The following is a 26,404-nucleotide window of genomic DNA, read 5'->3' on the forward strand; positions in this document are numbered from 1 at the left end:
CCAAAGGCGATTTCGATGGCAGGGGTGAAAATGTGGAACATCTTAGTTGGACAGTTAAGGATGATGGACAATATACAAAATTTTAAAAAGCTGCTGAAAACAACCTTATTTGTAGAAGTGTATTCTTAAACATGTTGAGGGGCATAATCAAAACTTTAAAATGTCCAAAAACCCTGCCTATGTCAACATTTGGACGTCCTAATAGCAGGGATATCTAAGTGTTAATAATCAAAACAAACTTTCTGGATGTTCAGCAGCACTTCTAAGCTGCTGTGTGTCCAGAGCTCAAAGGGGCATGTTGGGAGGTATGTTATGGGCGGGAATCAGGCGGGCTTCCACCTGGATGTCCTAAAGCAATAAGCAAAGATTTTCCAGGATATTCTAGGCAGAAAGTACAAGCTGGGACTTAGACCAAAGTAAAACAGGTCTAAGTGCCCCAAAGTGACCAAACTGACAAGATGACCACTGGAGGATTTAAGCCAGGCATGCCACCGCCTAACTCCCTCAATGGTCACAATCCACTCCACCACACAGAGATGGAGAAAAACCCAGCATATTGAAGGCTTGCTATCAGTTGATCACGGCAGAGAAATCCCCATCAGCTGAGCCGGTTTTGGGGATTCCTGCTGGCTAAGCTGATGGGGATTCCCCCTGCCAAGATCAGCTGAGCCGTGGAGCCCTAAACCCCTCCCCCCAAACATCCCCGTACCCCCCGCACCCCCCATCACCATTTTGAACCAATCAGGGCATTAGGCCCCTCCTAAGGCATCCGAAGATACATTGGGAGGGGAAAGGCCCTTCATTCACAGCACGCAGCCCTGTAGGCAGGAGGGAGTGGGCTTCCATCCTGCTAATCTGTCGGCAGGTCTGGGGTGTCCGGGGATGTGGGATGGGGGGTCCAACAATGTTGGGGGTTTTGGTGGGATGTCAGGGGTGGTCCAGCATGGTTGGGGGATCTGGGATGATGTTGAGGAGGGTCCGGGGATGTCAGGGGGATCCAGCAGTATTGGGGAATGTGGGGTAATTTTGGGGAGGGCCCGGGGATTTTGGGGAGATATGGGGGGAAGTCAGGGAGGGTCCAGGGATGTCGGGGTGGTCCAGCAATGCTGGGAAATGTGTGTAGAGGAGGGGGATATACGAGCAGAATCACCAACTTGCTGCTCGCGGCAGCTCACTTCCTAGGTGCGGGATCCAGAAGTGACACCAGAAGAAGAGAGCAGATTGGAGTTGCTTCTCATGTCAGTAAAAAGCTAGAGGTATGGTGGGGGAAAATGAAAGCGCGCACGCAGCAGGGAAAAGAATGGGAAGGAGGGGGGGCAGAAAGGAGAAGGGGTGCCAGTGCCTTAGGAGTTGAAAGCAGCCTTGAAAAAGTGGGCATTTAGCTTGGATTTGAATACTGCAAGAGATGGAGCTTGACGTAATAACTCAGGCAGTCTGTTCCATGCATATGGCATAGCAAGATAGAAGGGATGGAGTCTGGAGTTGGCAGTGGAGTAGAAGGGTACAGTTAGGAGGGTCTTGCCCAATGAATGGAGTTCATGGGGGAAGCATAGGGGGAGCTATGTGAGGAGAGAGATTGAGGGGCTGCAGAGTGAGTGCCCTTGAAGGTCAGTAAGAGGAGTATGAATTGGATTCAGAAATGGATGGGGATTCAGTGAAGTGACTTGTGGAGAGGGGTACATAAGAACATGAGAACTGCCATAATGGGACAGACCGAAAGTACATCAAGCCCAGTATCCTGTTTCCAACAGTGGTCAACTCAGGTCCCAAGTACCTAATTTGATCCCAAATAATAAAATAGATTTTATGCTGCTTATCCTAAGCCCAAGCCATCTCGATAAAGGCCTATGGATTTCCCTTTTAGGAATTTATCCAAACCTTTCTTAAACCACGCTAAGCTAACTGATTTCACCACATTCTCCGGCAATAAATTCCAGAGTTTAATTGCACGGTGTGTGAAGAAATATTTTTGGAAAGAGTAAACAAGTGATTCACATCTACCCTTTCCACTCAGTATTTTATAGACCTCTGTCATATCACCCCTGAGCCGTCTCTTGTCCAAGTTGAAGAGACCTAGCTTTAGCCTTTCCTCATAGGGAAGTCATCCCATCCCTTTTATCATTTTCTTTGCCCTTCTCTGTACCTTTTTTAATTTGCTATATCTTTTTTTGAGATATGGCAACTAGAATTGTGTACAATATTTGAGGTGAAGTCGTACCATAGAGCGATACAAGGGTATTATAACATTTTCATCTTTGTTTTCCATTCCTTTCCTGATAATTCCTAACATTCTATTTGCTTTCTTAGCTGCCGCCGCACATTGAGCTGAGGGTTTTAACATATCCTCAACAATGACATCTAGATCCTATTCCTGGGCAGTGATTCCAAACATAGAACCTTGTATCACGTAGCTATAGTTTGAATTTCTGTTTCCCACATGCATCACTTTGCACTTGCTCACATTAAATGTCATCTGCCATTTTGGTTTCCAGTCTCCTAAGTGAGCATGGAGGCTCTTGGGAAATATAAGTTGTGCAGCAGAATTTTGCACGAATTGGAAGGGAGAGAGATGGTTGACTAGAAGACCTGAGAGAAGCAAGTTGCAGTAATCTAAGCAAGTGGTGATGAGAGTTATGGTTATGTGCTCAGAAAGGGGAAGATGGATTTTTATATTATAGAGGAAGAAGTGACAGGCTTTAGCAATTTGTTGGATCTGAGCAATAAAGGAGAGAGAGGAGCTAAATATGACCCCAAGATTGTGACCTGACGATAGGGAGGAGGAGAGTGTTGTCCAAAGAAATAGAGAATGTGTGTGTGTGTGGGGGGGGGGGGTAGACGGGTTTAGCCATATTCAGTTTTAGATGGCAGCGAGACATCCAAGCAGCAATAGCAGACAGGCAGGCTGAGACTTGGGTGTGTGTTCATGTAGAGCAGTGGTCTCAAACTCGTGGCCCGGGGACCATACGCGGCCTGCCAGGTACTATTTTGAGGCCCTCGGTATGTTTATCATAATCACAAAAGTAAAATAAAACAGTTTCTTGATCATATGTCTCTTTAGCTATAAATTACAATATTATTATTAAGACAGCCAAAAGGAAAGATTTATAAACTATAAAGAGTTTTACCTCATACAAAATTGTCATTTCTTTAATAAGACATTAACTATTTTTTTCTGAGGCCCTCCAAGTACCTGCAAATCCAAAATGTGGCCATGCAAAGGGTTTGAGTTTGAGACCACTGCTGTAGAGATATCTGGTGCAGATAGATAGATCTGGAAGCCATCAGCATAGAAGTGACACTGAAAATCATAGGAGGAGATCAGTGTACTGAAGGAATGGGTATATATGGAGAAATGGAGAGGTCCCAAGATAAAGAACCCTGAGGTATACCGATTGACAGTGGGATAGCAGTGGAGGAGGATCCCCCATTGCATACACTGAAAGTGTGATGAGAGAGATAGGAAGAAAACCAGGAGAGAACAGAACTCTGGAATCCCAGCAAGGGCAGCGAATCAAGGAGTAGGTGGTGATCAATAGTATTGAAAGAAGCAGATAGATATATAGAAGGATGAGAATAGAAGGCCTTTGGATCTGGCTAGGAACAGGTCACTAGAGACTTCAGCAATGGCAGTTTCCGTGGAATGGAGTGAGTGAAAGTCTGATTGAAGTGGATGAAGAATAGCTTTAGAATGAAAGGAAGTTAATGCATTGGTGGCGAACAGCATGTTCAAGTAGCTTGGATAAGTAGGGAAGGAGGGGTGATAGTTGAAGGGGGATGTGGGGTCTAATGAGAGTTTTTTGAGGAGAGGTATAACTATGGCATGTTTGAAGACATCGGGAACAGTTTCAGTGGAGAGTGATAGGTTAAGGATGTGACAGATAGAGGGACGTTAGTGGGAGAAATAGTGCCAAGTAGGTGGGTGGGAATCGGATTAGCGGAGTAGGTAGTGCGTTTGGAGGGGGAGTGAAGGTATGCAGTTTCCTTTATAGTGACTCTGATTCCATTTTTATTGGCAGAGATTGTCCTATCTGCCTGATGAACTTGGCAAATGAGAGACTCTCTGGTGGTGATCTTCTGTGAGGAGGTGAAGGAGATAGGTCTGATGGAATCCCATAAGACTCCTCAGCAGAGAGCTCTGGGTAATTAGAGGAAGGATGGTGAGATAAATCAGAGCTATATTCTTCAATGTCCTGCCTTAGAGATGGAGTGTCAAGATGTTCTTCGATGTGAGCGAGCAAGAGAGTGTTGAGAAACACACTTTGAGATGACCTATGATGCCAATCCGATGAGTGTCTGGACTTGGAAAAAGAACCTCAATGTCTCGATGATGTAGCTCTCCTGGAACGCGAATGTTGACAGTGAGGAGTTCGAGTTCTAGGTCTCGATGGTAGCTTGGAGCACTGCTTGAACTGGGCTGGTACCGGATTCCGGGGAGATTGAGTAGTTATGGATGTAACATGTCAGCTAACTCCCTTTGCACCAATTCCCTGATTTATTCTTACAGGGATGGCAAAAAGTTAGAGATCTGTGAAGACAGTGGAATGGAATTAGACAATTAGCATTTGGGCCTAAAATGTTTTTACTTATTGCAGGGTTTGTTTACTAGATTTCTGAAAGAGTATCTTATCTTATGTGGTCCCCACCCCCCTCCCAGCTCCCACCACCACTTTGGAAAATCTGAAGTTATAGGTAGTTGTTTTTCCACTCAGGGCCTATTCCATTTTAGCTATGTCACTGCTTCAGGTTAACACAAGTTTAATTGATTTTGAATGTACTGTTATTTAAGGTGCTGAATGGTCACAAACATGCATGTCCCTATATAATATGCATAGTTTGCATCCTTTACTATGAGCCTGTCAGCATATGTATGTTCTGCATATCTTTATATTAGGAATCAGATGGATACAAACTGGATACAAATCTCGCTAATAAACTGCCACTACCCTACCAACCTCAGCGAAATCATCATCACCCCGATCCTCAAAGACCCCAAAGGACCGATAGACCAAACAGACCCATTGCCTCTATTCCATTCTACGTCAAAATAATAGGACTAGTTGCCAAACTCCTCTCCAATTACCTAGAAAACCATAACATACTCCATCCCACACAATCCAGCTTCAGAAACAACTTCAGCACGGAAACACTACTAGGATCTCTCTTGGACACAGCCAGACAACATCTCAGCACAGGAAAAAAAATGATGCTCATACAACTAGACCTTACCGCTGCTTTCGACTTGGTGGACCATAACATTCTACTACAAATCCTGGATACAATAGGTATCACAGATAAAGTATACACATGGTTTGAAGGATTCCTTAAATCAAGAACCTATAGAGTAAAATCAGACAAACAAAAATCTGAACCTTGGTCAAACCCCTGCAGAGTTCCCCAAGGATCCCCTCTATCCCCGACTCTCTTCAATCTCTATACAGCCTCCCTCAGCTCTCACCTGGACAAACAAGGCATAACCTCCTACAGCTATGCCGATGACATTACCATTCTCATACCCTTCGATCAACCTGAACTCTCCATGACGAACACAATATACCAAACACTAAAATCAATACCAACCTGGATGAAAGATCACAAACTGAAATTGAACCCAGATAAAACGAAATTCATCCTCCTAGAAAACAACAAAATACCAACCATAACCAACATTGAAATCAACGCAATCAACTACACCATACAAACCACCCTAAAACTGCTAGGAATAACTATCGACAGATGCTGCACCATGCAACCGCAAATCAATAAAACAATACAAAAGTCATTCTTAGTCATGAGAAACTTAAGACAAGTTCGGAAATTCTTCGAGAAAACTCAATTCCAGCTCATAGTTCAGTCCTTAATACTAGGCCTACTTGACTACTATAATATCCTCTACCTCCCATGCCTTACAACCATAACAAAACAACTACAAACTATCTAAAACACAGCACTAAGACTCATCTACTCATTAAAGAAACATGATCACATTACGGAAGCATATCTCCAATCGCACTGGCTTCCGATCCCAGCAAGAATACAATTTAAATTCTACTGCCTACTATTTAAGACTTTATATGGAGACAGTCCAAACTACCTGAATAACCGCCTCATCCACAACACCGCAACCAGACATAGGAAAACTCACACCCCATTCTCATACCCCCCAATTAAGGAGGTCAAACGGAAAAAAACTATATGATGGCCTCCTGGCCACTCAAGCAGCCAAACTAGACAACCAAATCGCCAATCTACTGACGGCATCCCTCGACTACAAGACTTTTAGAAAAGAAATAAAGACCATACTCTTCAAGAAAACTCTGAAAAAAAGAAATAATACCTCAAGTCTCAAACTCCACCTCTCACTAAAGCCAACTACCACAAACAAATAACCTTACCCATTTCTTACTCTTTTTTGAAAATGACCAATTTTTATTTTTTTTTGTAAGTTCTTGTTGTAATACATCTTGGATAATTCTTTTGTAATCCGCCTTGAACTGCAAGGTAATGGCGGAATAGAAATCCCTAATGTAATGTAATGATGGCAGGCATATTACAAGATTTAGCATCTCCATACTCAAATATTTGCAGTAAGCATTTTCATGAATTGACTCCATAATCTTAAGGTTAAGTATTGTTGTCTCACCACCCCTCCTTCCTGTCACCTCTCTTGTGCAGTAAGCTGTTGAATACACAGGTAAGCAATTTTCAGTCCTTTCATATGGGTAAACAGTTTTTCACCTGCATAAATAGGGTTGATGAAAATTGCCCCCCCCCCCCACACACACACACACTTTACAGTGGACCACACTGTCACAGGCATAAGCATGGCCTCTGCCGAGTCAGACCATGGGTTCATCATGCCCAGCAGTCCGCTCCTGCGGCGGCCCCCCCAGGTCCATGACCTGTAAGTGATCTTATACCTAAAACATTCTATTCCTTAATCCTTTAATATCCTGTATGGTAACCCTCTAACTATCCCTTCTATCCCCTTTTCCTTCAAGAAATCATTTAATCCCATTTTGAAACCCAAAATCATACTCTGCCCTACCTGAAGCAAAAACGGGTGAGATTAGGTCAGGAGGGAAAATATGCAGTAGGTTTTTATTTTGAAAGCCCTGTGCATATTTTCTGCATGTAGTTAGACCTGCTTCAAAGTACAACCAAAACAGGCCAGAGGACTCAATTTTCCCATGAAGAATGTGAATAGAATTTCTTAAGAAAATCTGCTTTCAGAACCACCATTCTGAAATTGCTGTAATAATGTCCAATTCAGTACTATCCATCAATAACACGTGTTATACTGACCTGTGGTACACACACAAAGTCCAGTTCAGCACAGTGAACATCTCATTTTTGGTAAGGTCCCAGCTGATGATGTCCTGTAGGTGTCCAGAGATGCTCTGGTGATACATGGCTAGAAAGGCATAGAAAATGTCATAGTGTGGAGGGCAGCACTGCACCATGAGGTGCTTCACCACGCACAGTTCATCCATAATGTTATTCTGCAGGGCAGCTAAATGACTGGCCAAACCTGGACCCTTAATGTCCATCTGGGTTGCCCGAAATTGTGCAGAAATAGCCTCTTGGATCACTTGAAAAAATCTTTGCCTCCAGCCTTTGGGGCGTCCGGGAGGGAGAAAGTGATGTTGACTGCTGCCTTCCAACATGGTTGAGTCGATCCTCTCCTCTCTCTCAATGATACGAACAGCTGAGACAAAGAGCGCCGGGTCCTTGCGAACAAAGGTCAATCCACACCCTACCACATCCCATAGCTCCCGAGCCAGGGCATCGCTGAGCTCCTGCACCCCACTGAAGTAGGACAGGACAGTGTCTGCATCCTCAGAACTCAAGGTACCACTGCCACGGTGAAACTGGTAGAGAATGTTATCCCGCCAGCACTCTAGTTCCATGAGCTTTGCATGAGCCTCCAGTAGCTGACGGCTGTCGATGAGACCATGAGTCTGAGAGACTATTTCAGGCACTATGGAAGAGAGGGAGAAAGATAAGTACACAGAGTTGGGATTCTATACAGCACTAAAAATCAAAAGGTATCAGCAGTAGTTTGTGATTCCAGAGTCACCTACAAGTAATGAGGGAATTTTCTTTATGTAAAACAGTTATCAAACTGCACTGCACTACATATGGATTTAGCTTATTGTAATCCCCTAAAGAATCAGTGAAAAAAAACAAAGCACTTGATAACATTAGAAAGTTTGATTACATTCTCAGAAAGCTGGGTGAAAAAGCAGTGTTGATAATCCATAACAGATATTTTCTATATACAGCTGGATTAGTAAGACACACAAGTAGCTGATGTCAACTAATGGTGCCAGAACAGAACTGCTCTCCCAATGCTCAGTACTTCAGCATAAGGTTCTGATCATGTGCAGCCCCTTCCTGCACACTGCAGTCTCTCTCTCAGAGAAGTGGAAATAATTAGGGGGGAAATTCTAAAAACGATGCCTAAATTATTGAAGAACGCCGTTAGAAACGGCAAAAATCGGCCAGGCTGAAGTGCACCTTTGTAAGCACTTTAGGCTGCCAAATACCAAAGCAGGCATGACCAATGTTGGAAGTAGCATTAGGCGGCCTAAAGCACTTACATAGACACAATCCACACAAAGATAAGCGACAGAAATATAGGCCTATTTTTGCTTGGGGATCCCGACAATAGACCACAGCCTGCCATCAGCTGATCGTAGCAGAGGAATTCCCAATCAGCTGAGCGGCAGAACTCCCTGAGTAGTCCTGCCAGCTCGGCTGATTGGGAATTCTCCTGCCATGATTAGTTGAACCAGCAGGCAGTGGCGTACCTAGGGTATGTGGCACCCGGGGCCCATTATTTTTTGACACCCCCCCCATGTAAAAAAATATTTTTTGTAATGACCATGAAATGGAATAAATGGTCAGAATAGAAACAGGCAGTGAAAATTTTCTTATATTCCAAACATAACATAACATAAATTATGTCTGAATTGTCATGACATCAGAAGTACATATGGAGTAGTTGCAGGTGATGCTTGGGACAGTTCTGATTGTGTTAGTTCGGTTTTATGTGTTTTTTGAATAGAAGGGTTTTTATTTCTTTTTGAAGGTTTTGCAGTATGTGGTCGATGTCAATTGGTTGTAGGGTTGGGGGTCGAGTGTTGCAGCTCGAATGGCTAGGAGGTTGTCGAACAGTTTTTTTCTTTTGACGTTTTTGGTTGGAGGGTGTGTGAATGGTGCGTGAGTTCTCCTATGTCTGTTTGAAGTGGATTGAATTATTTAGCTGAAGAAATTAGTTACCCCCTCATCCCACACACATTAATTCTCTTCCATTTTTGTTCCCATTATAAAAAGCACTGATAAGTTCCCAGAAAAAAAATACATTAAAATAAGAAGTGAAAACAAAGGCCCCTACAGATGAGAACATAACATAAGAATAGCCTAACTGGGTCAGACCAATGGTCCATCATGCCCAGTAGCCCATTCTCATGGTAGCCAATCCAGGACACTAATACCTGGTCAAAACCCAAAGAGTAGCAACATTCCATGCTACCGATCCAGGGCAAGCAGACACTTCCCCCATGTCTTAATAACAGATTATGGACTTTTCCTCCAGGAATTTGTCCAAATCTTTCTTAAAACCAGCTACACTATCTGCTTTTACCATAACTTCTGGCCACTTCATTTTTAAGTTTAGATCTTTCCTTTCAAACAGAGACCTTGCTAGATGTCAAATACAGCACAAGGTAACTTCACATGGACTTAGCTGTGCAGGAAATGTGAATCTCCTCATACACCCACCATATAGTGCAAAAATGTGCAAAGGTCTGTTTTTTTCTTTCGATTACTACATAGCCTAATGCCACACAAGCAGCGCTGTTGCAAACATATTCTGTAGGTCAATGCTAAGGATAACAAAGTTTCCTTCCTTGGACCAGAAGGAGATACTGATAAACCACTGGAAGAGATCCCAACACAACACCCAAAGACCCACTCAGTGTGTGAACCAATTGAGTGGAGTGGACTAACTGGGGGGTGGAAATGGGCCCGGAGTTTGCTCAGCAGAATTTCCCAGACCACCTCTTCCTCTCAACACATTGACACGCTGCCACCACCACCACTAGAAACACCTCACTGGGTAGGCCAGCTATGCTATAAACTTTATAAAACACATTATTATATTTTCTTATAAAGCACATATTTTAACTGAACTCTCTGACATCCTCAGCCTTTCCATTCACAAAAATAGAAGGAAGAAAAGTTCCCATTTCCTGCTGTTTCATGTCCCCGGCCTATACAATATTTTTTTTCTGCAGACCCTTCAAAAGTCTGACCAAATCCTCGTTTCACTTGCATTATAAAGTACTGAGGATGCCATCTCTCCCCAATCCCAGGTCCTAAAGTCTAAGACAGTAGCGCAAACTAATGCTGCCAGATTCAGGAAAAAAAATTTCGATTCGATTCAGCCTATTGAATTGGTTTTTCAATTCGATTTTCCTGCCCAGTTGGTTGATTTTTTTCAAAACTCCTGGTGGGTTTTATAGCTTTTTCACCCCCTTTGGCTTCTCCTAACCACACTGGCGCTGTGGTGTAAATAAAATAAAGAAACAAAAAGGACTTTTCCTCTCTCTGTTAAATCCTAGCTCACGTTTGCAGTCCAACACCAGCTCTGTCAGGATACACATTTCAAATCTGACATATTATAATCACAAAACAGAAAATAAAATTAATTTTTCTACCTTTTGTTGTCTGGTTATATTTCAAATCTTGTTGGTCCAAGGCTCTGGTTTTCTTCTGATAACTTGCTTGCCAGGGTCTCCATCTTTCTTCTTTCTGCGTGCTAACCATCCATCTGCCAACTCTGTCCTCCCTTTCCATTTCCCTTCCCTCCCCAGGAAGTCTGGTATCTTTCCTTTTTTTCATCTCCCTCCACAGATCCACCTTTTCTTAACTACCCTTTCATCCGGCATCTCTCCCTCCTTCCCCACCACCCCAGAGTCCACCATCTCTTCCTTTCTTTTCCCAATTACCCTCCTATCCAGTATCTCTATCCCTCCTCCACACCATCCCTTGTGTCCAATTTCTCTCCCTTTCAGTTCCTTCCCTCCCTAAATCTCATGGTCCATCATTTCTCTCCCTCTCCTCTATTTTCAGACCCATTATTTCTTCCCCCCCCCCCAAAGTTTGGCATATGCATGTCTCTTTGAACACCCCCTTCCCTCTGTGTACTTCTAAACCAGGGTCCCCCCCAAAGGCCTGTCCCCCCTTAAAGGTCTGCCTGTCCCCCCTTGAAGGCCTGCACCCCCCTTGAAGGCCTGTCCCAACCCCTTGTAGGCCTGTCCCCCCCCCCTTGTAGGCCTGTCCCCCCACCTTGAAGACCTGCCTGCCTGTCCCCCCCTTGAAGGCCTGTCCCCCCCCTTGAAGGTCTGCACCCCCCCCAAAGGCCTGCACCCCCCTGAAGGCCTGTCCCCCCCTTGAAGGCCTGTCCCACCCCCTTGTAGGCCTGCCTGCCTGTCCCCCCTTGAAGGCCTGTCCCCCCCCTTGAAGGCCTGCACCCCCCCTGAAGGCCTGCACCCCCCCTGAAGTCCTGCACCCCCCTGAAGGCCTGCACCCCCCCTGAAGGCCTGTCCCACCCCCTTGTAGGCCTGCCCACCCCCTTGTAGACCTGTCCCCCCTTGTAGACCTGTCCCCCCTTGAAGGCCTGCCTGCCCCCCCCTTGAAGGCCTGTCCCTTCCCCTTGAAGGTCTGCACACCCCCCCGAAGGCCTGTCCCCCCCCTTGAAGGCCTGCCTGCCTGTCACCCCTCTCCCCCTTGAATGCCTACCTGCCTGCCCACCCGCCCCACCCTGAAGGACCGCTCGCCCCCCTGGCCTCCCCGCACCACCTATGAAGCAGCACTACCTATGCTCCCGGCCTTGCCGTTCAGTCCCCACCACCCCCGAAGGACCGCTCGCCCCACTGACCTTCCTGCACCACCTATGAAGCAGCCGCAGCAGGATCGCGACGTCAGCTATCCCTGCGCTGCTTAGGCACTGCTTCCTGCGCCGCGTTCCCGCCCCTCCTCTGACATCAGAGGAGGGGCGGGACCGCGGCGCAAGAAGCAGCGCCCAAGCAGCTCAGGGATAGCTGACCTCGCGATCCTGCTGCTTGCTGCTTCACAGGTGGTGCAGGAAGGTCATTGGGGCGAGCGGTCCTTCGGGGGTGTGGGGGGACTGAACGGCAAGGCCGGGAGCACCCCTTCAGGGCTGGCACCTGGGGCGGACCGCCCCTCCCGCCCCCCCCCCTTGGTACGCCACTGCCAGCAGGGAAATCCGATTCCTCTCTCTCCCTCCCACCCACCCACTGACAGACGCCCCCAGTACCCCTCCAAGGAGAAACCCCGAGCCCAACATCCCCCCCACACACACACTCTTGTACCTTTGATGGAACATCAGCAGGAGAGGTGTCCACTCCCTCCTGCAGCAGGCCCGACTCATCAAAAAGGCAGCCCTTCCCCCTTCCTGGTGTACCTTGGGATGTATTGGGAGGAGCCTAAGACTCTGATTGGCCCAGGCACCTAAGGCTCATCCTAGTGTTTCTTTTGGTTGTGATGCATTTGTTCTATTAGTTCTGTTTTGGATTTCTCTTCCATTCACACATTTCTCCATGCACTCATTATCTCCTGCATCGATTATTTCAACTGTTTATTGTGGAATCACTACACCCTTACTTTGATGTCTCCAAACACTACAGAACTCAACTGCTCGTTTTTTGTGTAAAGCCAAGCATCATAATAACATTACCCCACTTCTGATCCAATTACATTGGCTACTGGTTCAATATGGGTGTCAGTTTAAAAACTTTTGTTTGACTTTTAAAGTCTTACATTTGGGAGTGCTATCATATTGGCCCACTGTCACTATTCGCTACATACCATCTCGCAGTCTACATTCACTAGATTCCCAGATTGTCCTTCCTTCTGCCAAAATGGTTCACTATGAATCTACCTTTCTGCAGCCTATTTTTTTTTGTCTCCTTCTCTTTGAAATAATCTCCCCCATCCCCCACCTACCTCTGTACCTTCGCTCTGAATTGGCTTTCACTAAATTCATAGATCTGTTAAAAGCATATTTTTTCAAAAGGCATTTAACACCACCTTGCCTTGAACCGTTCCCTTCTTTACATGGAGCTGGTTGCTGGTGGGGGGGGGGGGCAGTCACCTGCAGTGTAGCACTTGACTGATCTTGCCTATTTTATTCTGAGTGACTCTTTTCTTTCCTGTCTTCCATTTGCATGCCTTTCTTTTTATGCCTTTATGTTTTATTTTATTGTAACTTGCATAGACTTTTTCAGCTTTAGTGGGATATCAAATATTTTAATAAAGACAAACACAATACTATACCCACAGTGGTCAGCATTTTTTAAATGCTACTTGCCACAGCCAAAAAAATCTGGATATTTAGTGGAGAATCCAGATAGTGGCTGCCATTGAATATTCAGACAGAATGGTGAGATGCCAGCACCATCCAGACAAGGTAGTCTGTACAGATAGCAGATGTCGAGCTAACTCAAGGAACTGTGGTGCCCTGGACATGTCCTCTTTTAGAGGACATGTCCAGATGGCTTTTCAAAACCTGGCACTTTGTCTGGGTTGTGAAAAGCTTCCAGCTCAGGATGTCGGATGGCATCTGTGCATGTATGGATGCAACACGGTGATGTCGCGCACATGCATGTGACATCATAACGTCACACCTGCTCATGCGCAGATGCCCTCCTGATGCAGCTCCAAACATGAGAACAGGTTGAGGAGATGGGGCTGGGGCAGAATGGAGCAGGACTGGGTAGAATGGGGCAGGCCTGGGGGACCATGAGTCCGGATTTAACAATAGTAAAATCGTGTAACCCTAGCATTGTCCCTCCCCTCTCCACCTGCGATCCAATACCGCTCCCTCCCCTGTTCACAATCCAGAATCTCCCCCTTTCTCTCAAGCCCCCCTTACCCTCCTTTGACTCTGCCAGTGATAAAAGGCACCACAATCCCTTCCCCCTGCTTGCAGTCCAGCATCCCATCTCTCACCTGTCTCTCAAGCCTCCCATTCCTTCCCCTCATCTATATTCAAACTCCTAGGGGACACCAGCAGTGGCAGTGATTTACACATGCTGCCTGAGCCAGGCCCAGAGCCTTCCCTCTGCCATATACCACCCCACTGGAAACAGGAAGTTGTCAGAGGGGGCAGGATGCAGCAAAGAGAATGCTCTGAACTAGACACACTGTAATTAAGAGACTGACTCAATAAATAACTTGTGGGTGGTGTTATTTATTGAGTCAGTCTCTTAATTACAGCCTAACGTCTTTTCTGACTCCTTTGATACATTGTCCCTGCTGTATTAGAAACACTGGACTAGACACAGGCAGCATGTGTGAATCACTGCTGCCACCAGTGCTCTCTAGGAGTCTGAAGTATACCAGAGGTGAGCGGGGGGTGGGGGTGGGGGTGGGGGGGGAGTTTGAAGTATTTGAGTTATGTTTGTATTTTATTTTGATTTTGGTTTTGGTTTTATATAAACTACCACCCCTCAACCTCAAATTATGTCCTTTGGTTTTACCATTTTCCTTTCTCTAGAAAAGATTTTGTTCTACGTTAATACCTTTCAAGTATTTGAACGTCTGAATCATATCTCCCCTGTCCCTCCTTTCCTCTAGGGTATACATATTCAGGGCTTCCAGTCTCTCCTCATACATCTTCTGGCACAAGCCTCCTATCATTTTTGTTGCCCTCCTCTGGACAGCTTCAAGTCTTCTTACGTCCTTCGCCAGATACGGTCTCCAAAACTGAACACAGTACTCCAAGTGGGACCTCACCAACGACCTGTACAGGGGCATCAACGCCTTCTTCCTTCTACTGGCTACGCCTCTCTTTATACAGCTACGCCTCTCTTTATACAGCCCAGCATCCTTCTGGCAGCAGCCACCACCTTTTCACACTGTTTTTTTCGCCTTTAGATCTACGGACACTATCACCCCAAGGGCCCTCTCCCCATCCGTGCATATCAGCTTCTCACCTCCCAGTATATATGATTCCTTCCGATTATTAATCCCCAAATGCATTACTCTGCATTTCTTTGCATTGAATTTTAGTTGCCAGGCATTAGACCATTCCTCTAAGTTTTGCAGATCCTTTTTCATATTTTCCACTCCCTCTTCGGTGTCTACTCTGTTACAAATCTTGGTATCATCTGCAAAAAGGCACACTTTTCCTTCTAACCCTTCAGCAATGTCACTCTCAAACATATTGAACAGGATCGGCCCCAGCACCGAACCCTGAGGGACTCCACTACTCATCTTTCCTTCCTCCGAGCGACTTCCATTAACCACCACCCCCTGGCGTCTGTCCGACAACCAGTTTCTAACCCAGTTCACCACTTTGGGTTCTAACTTCAGCCCTTCAAGTTTGTTCAACAGCCTCCTATGAGGAATTGTTCCAAAGGTTTTGCTGAAATCTAAGTAAATTACATCTAGCATATGGTAACACATTTTTTAAAATAAATAAATAAATAAATGAAAGGACCCTAGGTGCCAGAAGTGCTGACCTATTAAACCCTGGCCTACATTTCTGACACCTAGGGCCCTGCTCACTGTGATTCTGGAAGCAGCGCCTGTCTGTGATTGACACATAGCATGTGTCTGTTTTGTAGGTGACTGCCATGGCAGGCGCCGCTTCCAGAATCAGCCCCTAAGACTGTCGGGCAGAGTTTTCCCCTTTCTTCTGCACTTTGCCTTAAATTGTAAACCCATTAGGTATAGAGAAAAATCCATAATACTCGGATATCTGAATGCAACTACCTTCAGCTACATCTGAAAAGATGCAGGTTAAATTTAATTTAAAAAATGTACAAATGGTTGTTAACTAAAGCCTATGATCCCCAATATAGTATTTTAGAAGGAATGCAACATGTGACAGATCTGATTGTATGAAAGAATGTTCTAAAACGGTGTTTTCCAATCTAGTCCTGGAGCCTCACCTAACCAGTTTGGTCTTCAGATTAGTCACAGTGAATATTCATGAGATATTGGCATGCTCTTTATCTCTAATGTATGAAAATATCTCTCGTGTATGTTGATTGTGCATAGGCTGAAAACCAGGATGGTTAGGTGAGTCTCCAGGACCTGATTGTGAAACATTCTTAGACAGGGCATACTTTGGTCCTGCTAGCAGCTCCTCACCTGAGAAAACATGAGGCAGGTTGTGAACCACTGCAGTAAGTTGCACATGCTCTGTTACCACTTCTCGGAGCTGCTCCAGTCCCTGGAAGTTGTTGCCCTTTCCCCGCCACTCCTCTTGCACCTCACCTAGAGAATGGCGAATGCCTCGCACGTCATCAAGAGCATACCGTAGCTGCCCCAGGCCAATGTTGACCCCCTCGAGGTAAGATTGGACAGCTGACTGCAAACAGAAACACATGATCAAGCATGATTAGCACTAGGCAGTCATAATGCAGTGAAATATATCTATTGGCTAACAGGATAGAGGCTTCAAAGTTTGAGTATTGATTGGGTATCAATTTGAAGGATGTTGTTTGTTTTTGCTTCCAAAAACATGAAAAAAATAATCATCTCCAAAATTAACAAGGTGTTAAGAGTGGATAGCGTAGCTGGTTTTTAAGAAAGGTTTGGACAATTTCCTGGATGAAAAGTCTATAGTCTGATATTGAGAAAGACATGGGGGAAGCCACTGCTTGCCCTGGATTGGTAGAATGGAATGTTGCATTTTTCAATTAACTTAGGCCTCGCCAGGGCGCCTACCGATGCCTAAGTTTAGGTGCTAATTATAGAATTTTCCTGTAAATGAAAATGCAAAATTCATTTTCAAAGCTCACATTACCATCATCAATCTTTATCTGTGAATGAAATAATTGTGTAAATAACACCAAAATCAGTGTGTTATCAAAGTAATAAATAATGGTGATACTGGTGAAGTTCAGTCATACTTCAGTGAACTTCACCAGTATCACCATTATTATTATTTTGATACACACTGATTTTAGTATCATTTACATATTTATTTCATACACAGTTAATGGTGTGGCAGCCATGTTAGTCCATTCTTAAAGATATGTAGAAATAGAAAGAAAAAAAACAAAAACAAAAAAATCCAAGTGACACCTTTTTTTATTGGACTAACTGGAGCATAGTTAGATTAGCTCTAGTTAATCCAATTAAAAAAAAGTATCTATTGGATTCTTTTTGTTTCTAAATATATAGTTAAAGAAAATTGATGATGGGACGTCATGTGACTGGTTAAATATACAGTTAAAGAAAATTGATGATGGGATATCACGTGACTGGTTACAAGATGGTTGCTTAGCTAATCTCTCCGCTCCAGCCCACTCCATAAAATTCAATTTTAGCCCTCTTTTTCCTGCATTTCAGGTCAATGGACTATATATATATCTTTAGTGATGTCCTTGAAAGCAACAAAACTGGAGGGCTCCCTTCCATCTGGTTCAACCACGACGCATAATGCGTCTAAATGATCTAAGCATGAACCACCCTCACCTGAGAAGGCCTGTTCCTCTGGCTCTAAAGATAATGAAGCCTCTATCACTAACGACTTGCAAATACTGCTCGAACTCATGCAAGAAAACTTGGCGGCAACTGCTGATATCAAATCCGAAATCAGTAATATTATGCTACAACTGAAACAACATAGTGCACGCATCGATCTTACCGAAGAGAGACTTTCAACACATGATACCCAGTTTCTCGACATGCAGCGTGGTCTCCACAAGATGTCCTTACTACAACGAGATATGGAGGACATATCGAATAGAATGTGCCACAATAATGTGCACATAATTGGGCTTTCTGAGAGAATCGAGGGTAATGATATTATTTCACATCTGCACACCTTTATTCCCAACATTCTGAAACTTCAATTCGGTCCATCCCTAACGAAATCTGCAAGACCAATAGTTCTTAAAATCCTATGATACTCTTCAGATCTTGCAAGCCACGAAAACTAAATCTTCATTATTGGTGAAGGGAAAAAAGATCCTTTTCATTCCAGATCCATCGAAAAAGTCTGCACAAATCGGAAGAATTTTCTTTCAATGTGACTTCACCTCAAAAGTATTGGAGCACAATACGGATTATTTTACCCCGCCAAAATGAGAATCACATACCGTAACACAAGAAATTTTGATGAGCCTGCAGATCTACAGAAATTTCTGGATGACAACGTGAGTGACATGAACTGAAACACCTGAACTTATGATCTCTATTTAATTTTGCCTCGTGGGCTAAGCGTAGTTCATTTTGCTTCCTTTCCTGGGCTGGGGAGAGGTGTGCTGAGTACACCTTGTCAGTATGCAATCCCAATTTTGAATCTTTGTTTTTCAACTGAGATTGTTCGATGCAAGCATGAATCTTTTTTTCTTTTCTTTATCTCCTTACCCTCACTTTTGGAGCTTTTTGCTGTACTCTCTACCTTTATTCTATACTGCTGCACTCTCTACCTTTAATCTATACCTTTATTCTTTACTCTCTACCTTTATTCTATATAGGCACAACTTCTCCCTTTCACTTTTAGACCTAGCTTTATTTGTAAAACATTTTTAATTATCTTCCTGATGTTTTTCCTTAAATGTTCTTCTACTTTCTTTAACAATTGTAGTTCACCCCTCTTTCACTAAGTATCACTAATTAATTGTGTACATCGATTGTATAAATTGTTTTATTTTGCCCCCCCAAAAAAACTTTATTGTTATACGCATTGAAATATTTGATACTGCATTTATATCAAAATTTTAATAAACTTGAAACTTGGTTCCATCAGCTGGAGAGATCCTCTCACCATCGGCTTTCATCACCCTAGTTAACTTTAATGTTAAGAGCATCATTAGCCCTATCAAAAGGAAACACACCTCAGAGCATACATCTGCATAATCCAGGAATCACACCTCAGTCTTGAAGAAGCACAGAAACTAACTGGTGGATGGGTCCAACATTGCTTTGCAGCTCCAGTAAATGGGCAAAAATCTCTCAACTTTCAACTTTCCTCTCACAAATTTGACCCTAATGGTTGGTCATATATTGACGGCTCTATCGCTGGAAAACCAATTTTCAACATATATGCCCCTAATGCAGATGACCCATTCTTTTTCCACTCTTTTCACACTGTTTGCAAATCTTCTTTGTCATCCAGCACTATTCTTGCAGGAGACTTCAATTTTCCTATGGACCCGTTCATTGATAGATCTTCTTCCTGCCGGCCAGCCAAACTCAGGGTTCAGTCCTCGCTATCCAAACTGATGAACACATATGGCTGGTCTGACATTTGGAGAATCTTTTATCCTACTACAAAAGATTTTACCTTCTACTCAGCGCCGCATAAAACCTTTTCTAGGATTGACTACATCCTAGGCTTCAAAGATATTGTGAACGTCACCACCTCTGCCAAGATACATGACATTACCATTTCTGATCATGCGGCCATTTCATGTTCATTTAATTGGTCAGACAAATCCGCTCATAGATTCTGGAGGATGAACAATTTACTACTACAAGACGAAGATTTTATATTTCATATCACCAAGGAATCAGCGGCTATCTTTTCCATCAATCTTCACTCTGTTACCGAATACTCTTTGCTGTGGGAAGCACATAAATCATGGCTGTGTAGCGAGTCCATCAGCTACTCCGCCTTCCGTCTTAAACAACGGAAGAGTGATCTCCGCCGATTAGAAACAGACTTTCATCTGCAAGAGACCCAACTGTATGACAAATTTGATCCATTGGAATACATAAATTTACAGCATCTCAAATTCCAATATAATGAGATCTTCAGCAACCTTGCCTCTGTCTCTCTGTTTCGCCGATCCACTTCCTCTAACAAATCTGTTCACTAGTTAGCTATGTACCTCAAAGGCCGAGTGAAACATCGAGTGTCTCACATCAAATCTTCTTTGGGGAAGCTACACACAACCATGTGTGACATCCTAGAGGAATTTCATACCTTCTATGAATCTCTCTATACATCTGAATCCTCATCTTCGGACCATCAGATTATGGACTTTCTTCAGTCAATCGAATTACTATCAGTGTAATTCGACTTTACAACAGAGAGGGAAAAATACTTGAGTACCTGATTGTAAAACCGCTTAGACAACCTTGATAAGCGGTATATAAAAAACCTAATAAACTTGAAACTTGAACAGCCAATCTCCCTTCTTGAAATTTCCTGGGCCATTTCTTCCATGGCATCTGCAAAAACTCCAGGCCCTGATGGTCTGCCATCTGAATTTTATAAATCATTCTCATCTCTACTCACCCCACATCTCTTGGCCTACTATCAGGACCTCATCGTCTTCCCAACATGAAGCTAACATCATTGTGTTCCCAAAACCGAACAGTGATGTAAAATTGGTGAAAAATGATCGTCCAATCTCTGTACTAAACTTGGACTATAAAATATTTGCTAAAATACTTGTTTATAGAATGGAAAACATCATGCCAACTCTGATTCACAAGGATCAAGTGGGATTCTTAAAGGGAAGATACGGAGAAGATAATACTAGGTTGTTGTGCCACATACTCCACTCTGCCCTGTCTACTAACCACCCTTTATTAGTAGCTTCTCTTAATGCTGAAAAAGCTTATGACAGGGTAGAATGGAAGTATCTGTTCTGTGTGCTGTGAAGATTTGGCCTTCCTGAAGTCTTCAGCCATATGATTTCACTGCTATACAACCAACCTGTTGCCAAATTGATAGTAAGGGTATCACCATAGCTAACATAGAATTCAAACTATCAGCTTACGCCAATGATGTTATACTATACTTTTCAGAACCTGAAACATCGTTACAGTCCTTAGTTCACTTTATTTCTGTATTTTCCACCATGTCTGGTTACAAGGTCAACTGGGACAAAATGGAACTCATGCCCCTTACTGATACTTGCACCCCATTTACCATCTCCTCGCATCCATTCACATGGGTCACCTCAGGTATAAAGTATCTAGGCATACCCTTTTATAGAGACATTAAAACTACTTCTAATCTAATTATCTCCAAATTAATCACCCAGGTTAGAGATTTACTGTCCTCATGGTCCCCCTACACCTATCCTGATGGGGCAGACTAGATACGCTGAAAATGATGATAGTCCCTAAAATTACATATATGCTCAATATGTTCCCTCTCCTATTTCCCGCTTCATTTTACAAACAACTGAAAAAACTAATGCTTACTTTACTCTGGAATAATAAACCCCATCGAATATCTCTTCAAAAATTGAAGGCCCCAAAAGACTTGGGAGTTAATTTCCCTGACCTTAGCCTTTATCATAAAGCATTCATATTGACACAAGGTGCGGAATGGCTTTGCTCCCCTGACTGCTCTGACATCCCGAATTGGCTATGCCTCAAGGTGTCTTATATGCAGCCTATTCCTCTTATCAGATTGCTAGGTTCCTCCCACATACAACAATTCTTACACAACCCTCCAATCAATACCACTTTTAAAATTCTGATGGAACTTGATAAACATTTGGAACACCCCTGGCTTCAATCTGCCTTATGCCCACTATGGCGCTAATGTAACTTTTTGATAGACAAGAAACCCATATTATGGTCCTGGTACAAACACCATATATGGGATACCTCTTCCTTGTGTCATCCAGATGGTACCTGGCTTACCTTCAATGATTTGATAGAAAAATACTAACTCAGTTTTATCAGTAGTTACAGCTGAGGTCTTCTATCAAAAAGTTGGATTTTAACCCTATAGCCTCAACTCACTCCCCCCCTCTTCTCCTCTCTAAGCAATACCTGGCAATCATTCATAATGCATCCAACTTTTACAAACTGCTTAAATGTACCCACTCCTGCCCAACCATATCTTTGTAAAGATCATGGGAAGATGACTTCGGTATTTCCATCTCGGATAGTACTTGGTCTCATATCTTAAAATCCACATTCCATACCTCTAGGTCTGCTTCTCTCATGCAATGCATGTTTTTCCTTTTGCATAGGGCGCAATGGACCCCCGTTAAAATCTCATAGGATTAATCCCTCCTTCCCGCAAACTTGTTGGACCTTCAAAGTAGAGATTGTACCCCTTAAACATTTAGTTTTCTATTGCCCCTCCATCAGTGGCGTCCCAAGGGGGGGGCGGGGGTGGGTGGGGGGAGGTCCGCCCCGGGTGCAGCCTTAGGGGGGTGCACAGCTGGCCATGTCCGGAAAATTCTACCGGGCCGATCAGCCTGCCTCTCCCCAACGTCATTTCTGCCGTCAGAAAGGAAGTTCGGGCAAGCCAATCGCTGCCTAGCTGGGCGGAACATCCTCTCCGACAGCAGAATTGATGTCAGGGAGAGGAATGCTGGTCGACCCAATGCAGGGAAGACGCAGGGAAGGAGAGCTTGGGGTGGCAGCGGCTTTGGGGCATGTTACCCGATAGCGGTGACTTGGGGGGCTGTTCCCCAATGGTGGCGGCAATGGCTTGGGGGAGGGCAGGGAGAAAGAAAGAAAGGGGGCAGGCAGGGAGACAGAAGGAAAGAAGGGAAACAGAAAAAGAAAGGGGGCATGAAGAGAGAAAAAAAGAAAGGGAGGCAGGGAGAAAGAAAGGGCAGGGAGAGAGGAAGAAAAGTTGGGGGAGGGAATGAGATCTGGAGGAGAGGAAGCATACAGGCTGAAAGAAGGGAAGAAAGATTGGATGCGCAGTCAGAAGAAGAAAGTGCAACTAGAGACTCATGAAATCACCAGACAAGGTATAAAAAATGATTTTATTTTAAATTTAGTGATCAAAATGTGTCTGAATTTATATCTGCTGTCTATATTTTGCACTATGGCCCCCCTTTTACTAAACCACAATAGCGGTTTTTAGCGCAGGGAGCCTATGAGCATCGAGAGCAGCGCTGGGCATTCAGCGCAGCTCCCTGCGCTAAAAACTGCTATTGTGCTTTAGTAAAAAGGGAGGGGGGTATTTGTTTATTTTTGTATGGTTGTTACTGAGGTGACAGTGCTTAGAGTCATCTGCCTTAACCTCTGAAAAAAACCCCAGAATAGGAATAATAATTAACATTTTCTCAGCGTACAGTGTGCTTTGTGGGTTTTTTTTTAATTTTATTGTTGATAGATCATTTTGACATGGTCATTTTAAAAGTAGCTCGCAAGCCCAAAAAGTGTGGGCACCCCTGAGCTACAGCATTGAAGCTGCGTGTTTCTGCCCTAAAGGTCATTTCTGACGCAACCGGAAGTTGCATCAGAGACGACCTTTATGGCAGCCACATGAAACTACAATGGTCCGGCTGCTGTAAGAAGGCAGTTTAGACATCACTGGCCACAGGGCAGGGAGGTTTGTCAGACCGGGCCTGTTGTCCGGGCCGGGGGTGGAGGGAGAAAGCACCACGAAGGTAAGGGGCAGGGAGGGAGAAAGGAAGAAAAGGTGGGGTGGAGAGGAAAGCAGGGTAAAACAGAGGGGGGGGAGAAGGACACTGAAAGCACATGGGGAAGACAGAGGGGGGAGAAGGACGCTGAAAGCACATGGGGAAGACAGAGGGGGGAGAAGGACGCTGAAAGCACATGGGGAAGACAGAGTGGGAAGAAGATGCTGAATGGAAATTGGGAACAGAGAGTGGGGAGAACATGCTGAAGGGAAATGAGGAACAGAGAGTGGGGAGAAGACGCTGAAGGGAAATGGGGAAGAGAGAGTTGGGAGAAGACGCTGGCAGGGAAGAAGACAGAGATGCCAGACTATGGGAGGAGCGGAGGGAAGAAGATGGGTGCCAGACCAATTTGGAAGGAGGGAGAAAGGGAGAAGCACAGTAACAGAGCAAATGGAAGATGCAGAGAGAAGAGAGACAGTGGATGGAAGGAAGAGAGTAACAAGAAGATGAGGAAAGCAGAAACCAGAGAAAACAAAGGTAGAACAAAAATTTTCTATTCATTGCTTTAGGAGACATGAGTCACTGTTTCTGTGATGTTGCATTGTATGTAGAGTCCAGCTTCTTGCTGGTTCAATTTAACCTTTGTCTATGTATTTCTATTTTATCCCACCTTTTACAAAACTGTAGAGCATTTTTTAGCGCCAGCCGTGGTGGTAGCAGCTCTGATGCTCAGAATTCTATGAGCGTCAGAGCTGTTACCACTGTGGCTAAAATCCACACTACAGTTTTGTAAAAGGGGGAAGGGTTAGTTTGTGATGACATATTCCATACTAGGCGAAGGTGTTTTCTGTGTTCTGTGTGTTCGAAAGACATAGTTTTCTGTTAGGATTGACAGTGTAGGATTGATCTGTTCTAGTCTGGCTTGTTTAGTTTTACAATGGGTGTATTGATGTTGTACTGCTCACTGCAGTATGTAAGATGCTACCTTTTCCTAGGTACTCATGTGTGACATGTGGCTTGTTACTAAAAATCATGTTTTTCGTATAGATGGAGGGGTGCCAAAAAATGATAGGCCCCGGGTGTCACATATGCTAGGTACGCCACTGCCCTCCATTCAAACCTATTGGAACTCTGTATGGAATACAATATGCTCCTTATTTCATATTAATGTATCTTTAACATATCAGATGCTGTTATTGAAATCTACTGCATTTATAAGTGAGTTATTTCCAGATGATACGTCGCTAATGGATATTATACTCACTTTAGCTCTTAAGATTCTTTTCAGTTCCTGGAAAGACCTATCTAAGGCCTCTCATCTACAATGGTGGAACTTAGTCTGTTTAACAGATAGATTTGAAGCATACTTAGCCAAAACATCCAACATTTCCTCAATTTCAGAGAAAATGGAACTCTTAAGGTCTATTTGCATTGCTCCACCCCTTGATTTCTTTTCTTTTTATTTATACCTTTATTGTTTTCCTTCCTCCTTTATTCTCTATTCTTTTTTCTTATGATATATATTTTACTGTTTAGATTCGTGCTACCTGATGACCTTTCATTTACTGTTGAATTTATCGTAAGCTATACCAAGGTTATACAGTTGTCACTTTAATCAATACTTTTTTTAAATTTGTCTCTCTGTTATTATATTACGTTTGCACTACTTTTATGTATAACTTACAATTTCGAGTTCATGTTTATATGTATTTCTATATAAAAAAATTTTCAACAAACAAACCTTGACTAAAAATTTAAAAAAAGAAAATTGATGATGGTGATGTGAGCTTTGAAAATAATTTTCTGCATTTATCAGGATAATTTACACTGGGTTTTACAAAATGGCTCTAGAAGTTTTTAGCATGTGCCGGCAAGGTAAATGCTCTAATGCTCAAAGAAATTCTATGAGCATTGGAGCATTTACTTCGCTGGTCCGCCCTAAAAACCTCTAGCGCTGTTTAGTAAAAGGAGCCCTTAATGCTAAGCTCAGTCACACATGGTAAACAGTGATATAATTTCTGATGATCTTTTTCTACATTAATATTTTAGGAGTTTTTTTTAACATAAGTGGTCAGCTCATACAATTTGCATTACTCCAAAAAGATTTTTGAAAGTAACTGACTTTTTTTCTTTGTGATTTAGGTGTTATTTATTAGGATAAGAATATATACACCATAAGCATTTTATATACTTTGTGCCTATGCCGGTAAGAGAAGAAAAGACCCTTGAAAAATTTAAATCAAAATTAAAAAATCACTTATATAGGGACGCCTTTAATTAATTTACCTTTGTAGCTCAGTTACCATTTCCACTCGAAGTAGGCAAACACTGATCTAATATAACTCCTATTGTTTTATCCTTTTTTGTTCTCTTTCCTATACTAAATTGTAGTTCCTTCCCGCATCTCCCTCTTATGGAATGTATGTCTGTCTTCCCCCAATATTGTTTGTCTCCCCAATTTAAAAATTTGTTTATTGTTCATCGCTTTGTAATCCATGAAAAAAGTGATTTTATCAAATTTGCATTATACTTGAAACATTATGGACATAATCCATTAAAATACAGCATACTTGTATATTTATCAAAGGAACTATATAACATCTTACATTTTGGGCCACATATGATTAAAATTCTCACTTCCACTGCATCCTCACATAGGGCTCCTTTTATAAAGCTGCGCTAGCGTTTTCAGTGCGTGCTAACCCTGCACTATGCGCCAAAAACTAACGTCAGCTCAATGGTGGAGTTAGCGTCTAATGGGAATGGCAATTTAGCGCGCGCTAAGAACACGCTAAAACTGCTAGCGCAGCTTTGTAAAAGGAGCCCATAGTGTGTTTTATGCTGTGCTCACTCCTCCTTACCTTTAATCGGGATTGTATGGAATTGTTACGTTGGGTCTCTCGTTTCCGATAGTATCCAAGTCCCTCCAACTGGTCTGGGCGGTAGAAGATCCCAGAAGCCCATTTTAAGGCAGCCCCCCTCGCTAACTTTTCTGCCTTCTCTAATTCTGGCCACTTCTCATCTGCAGATAAAGAACATAAGTCAGCAGAGGCTATACCAGG

General features: G+C 43.5%; 1 protein-coding gene across 3 annotated transcripts in view; it reads right to left on the bottom strand.

Annotated features, from left to right (window-relative positions):
• Positions 1-26,404, bottom strand: part of EXOC3L1 (exocyst complex component 3 like 1) — a 136,868-nt gene that overhangs the window by 89,652 nt on the left and 20,812 nt on the right. For all 3 annotated transcript variants that reach the window (XM_033942398.1, XM_033942396.1, XM_033942399.1), the window contains exons 2-4: positions 26,204-26,364; positions 16,186-16,405; positions 7,303-7,978 (exon numbers count right to left, since the gene is read on the bottom strand). In XM_033942398.1, coding sequence (XP_033798289.1) covers positions 7,303-7,978; positions 16,186-16,405; positions 26,204-26,364 — 1,057 coding nt within the window. The remainder of the gene's footprint in view (positions 1-7,302; positions 7,979-16,185; positions 16,406-26,203; positions 26,365-26,404) is intronic.

The sequence above is a fragment of the Geotrypetes seraphini genome, chromosome 4 (genome assembly GCF_902459505.1).
Source record: "Geotrypetes seraphini chromosome 4, aGeoSer1.1, whole genome shotgun sequence".
Taxonomy (NCBI): Eukaryota; Metazoa; Chordata; class Amphibia; order Gymnophiona; family Dermophiidae; genus Geotrypetes; species Geotrypetes seraphini.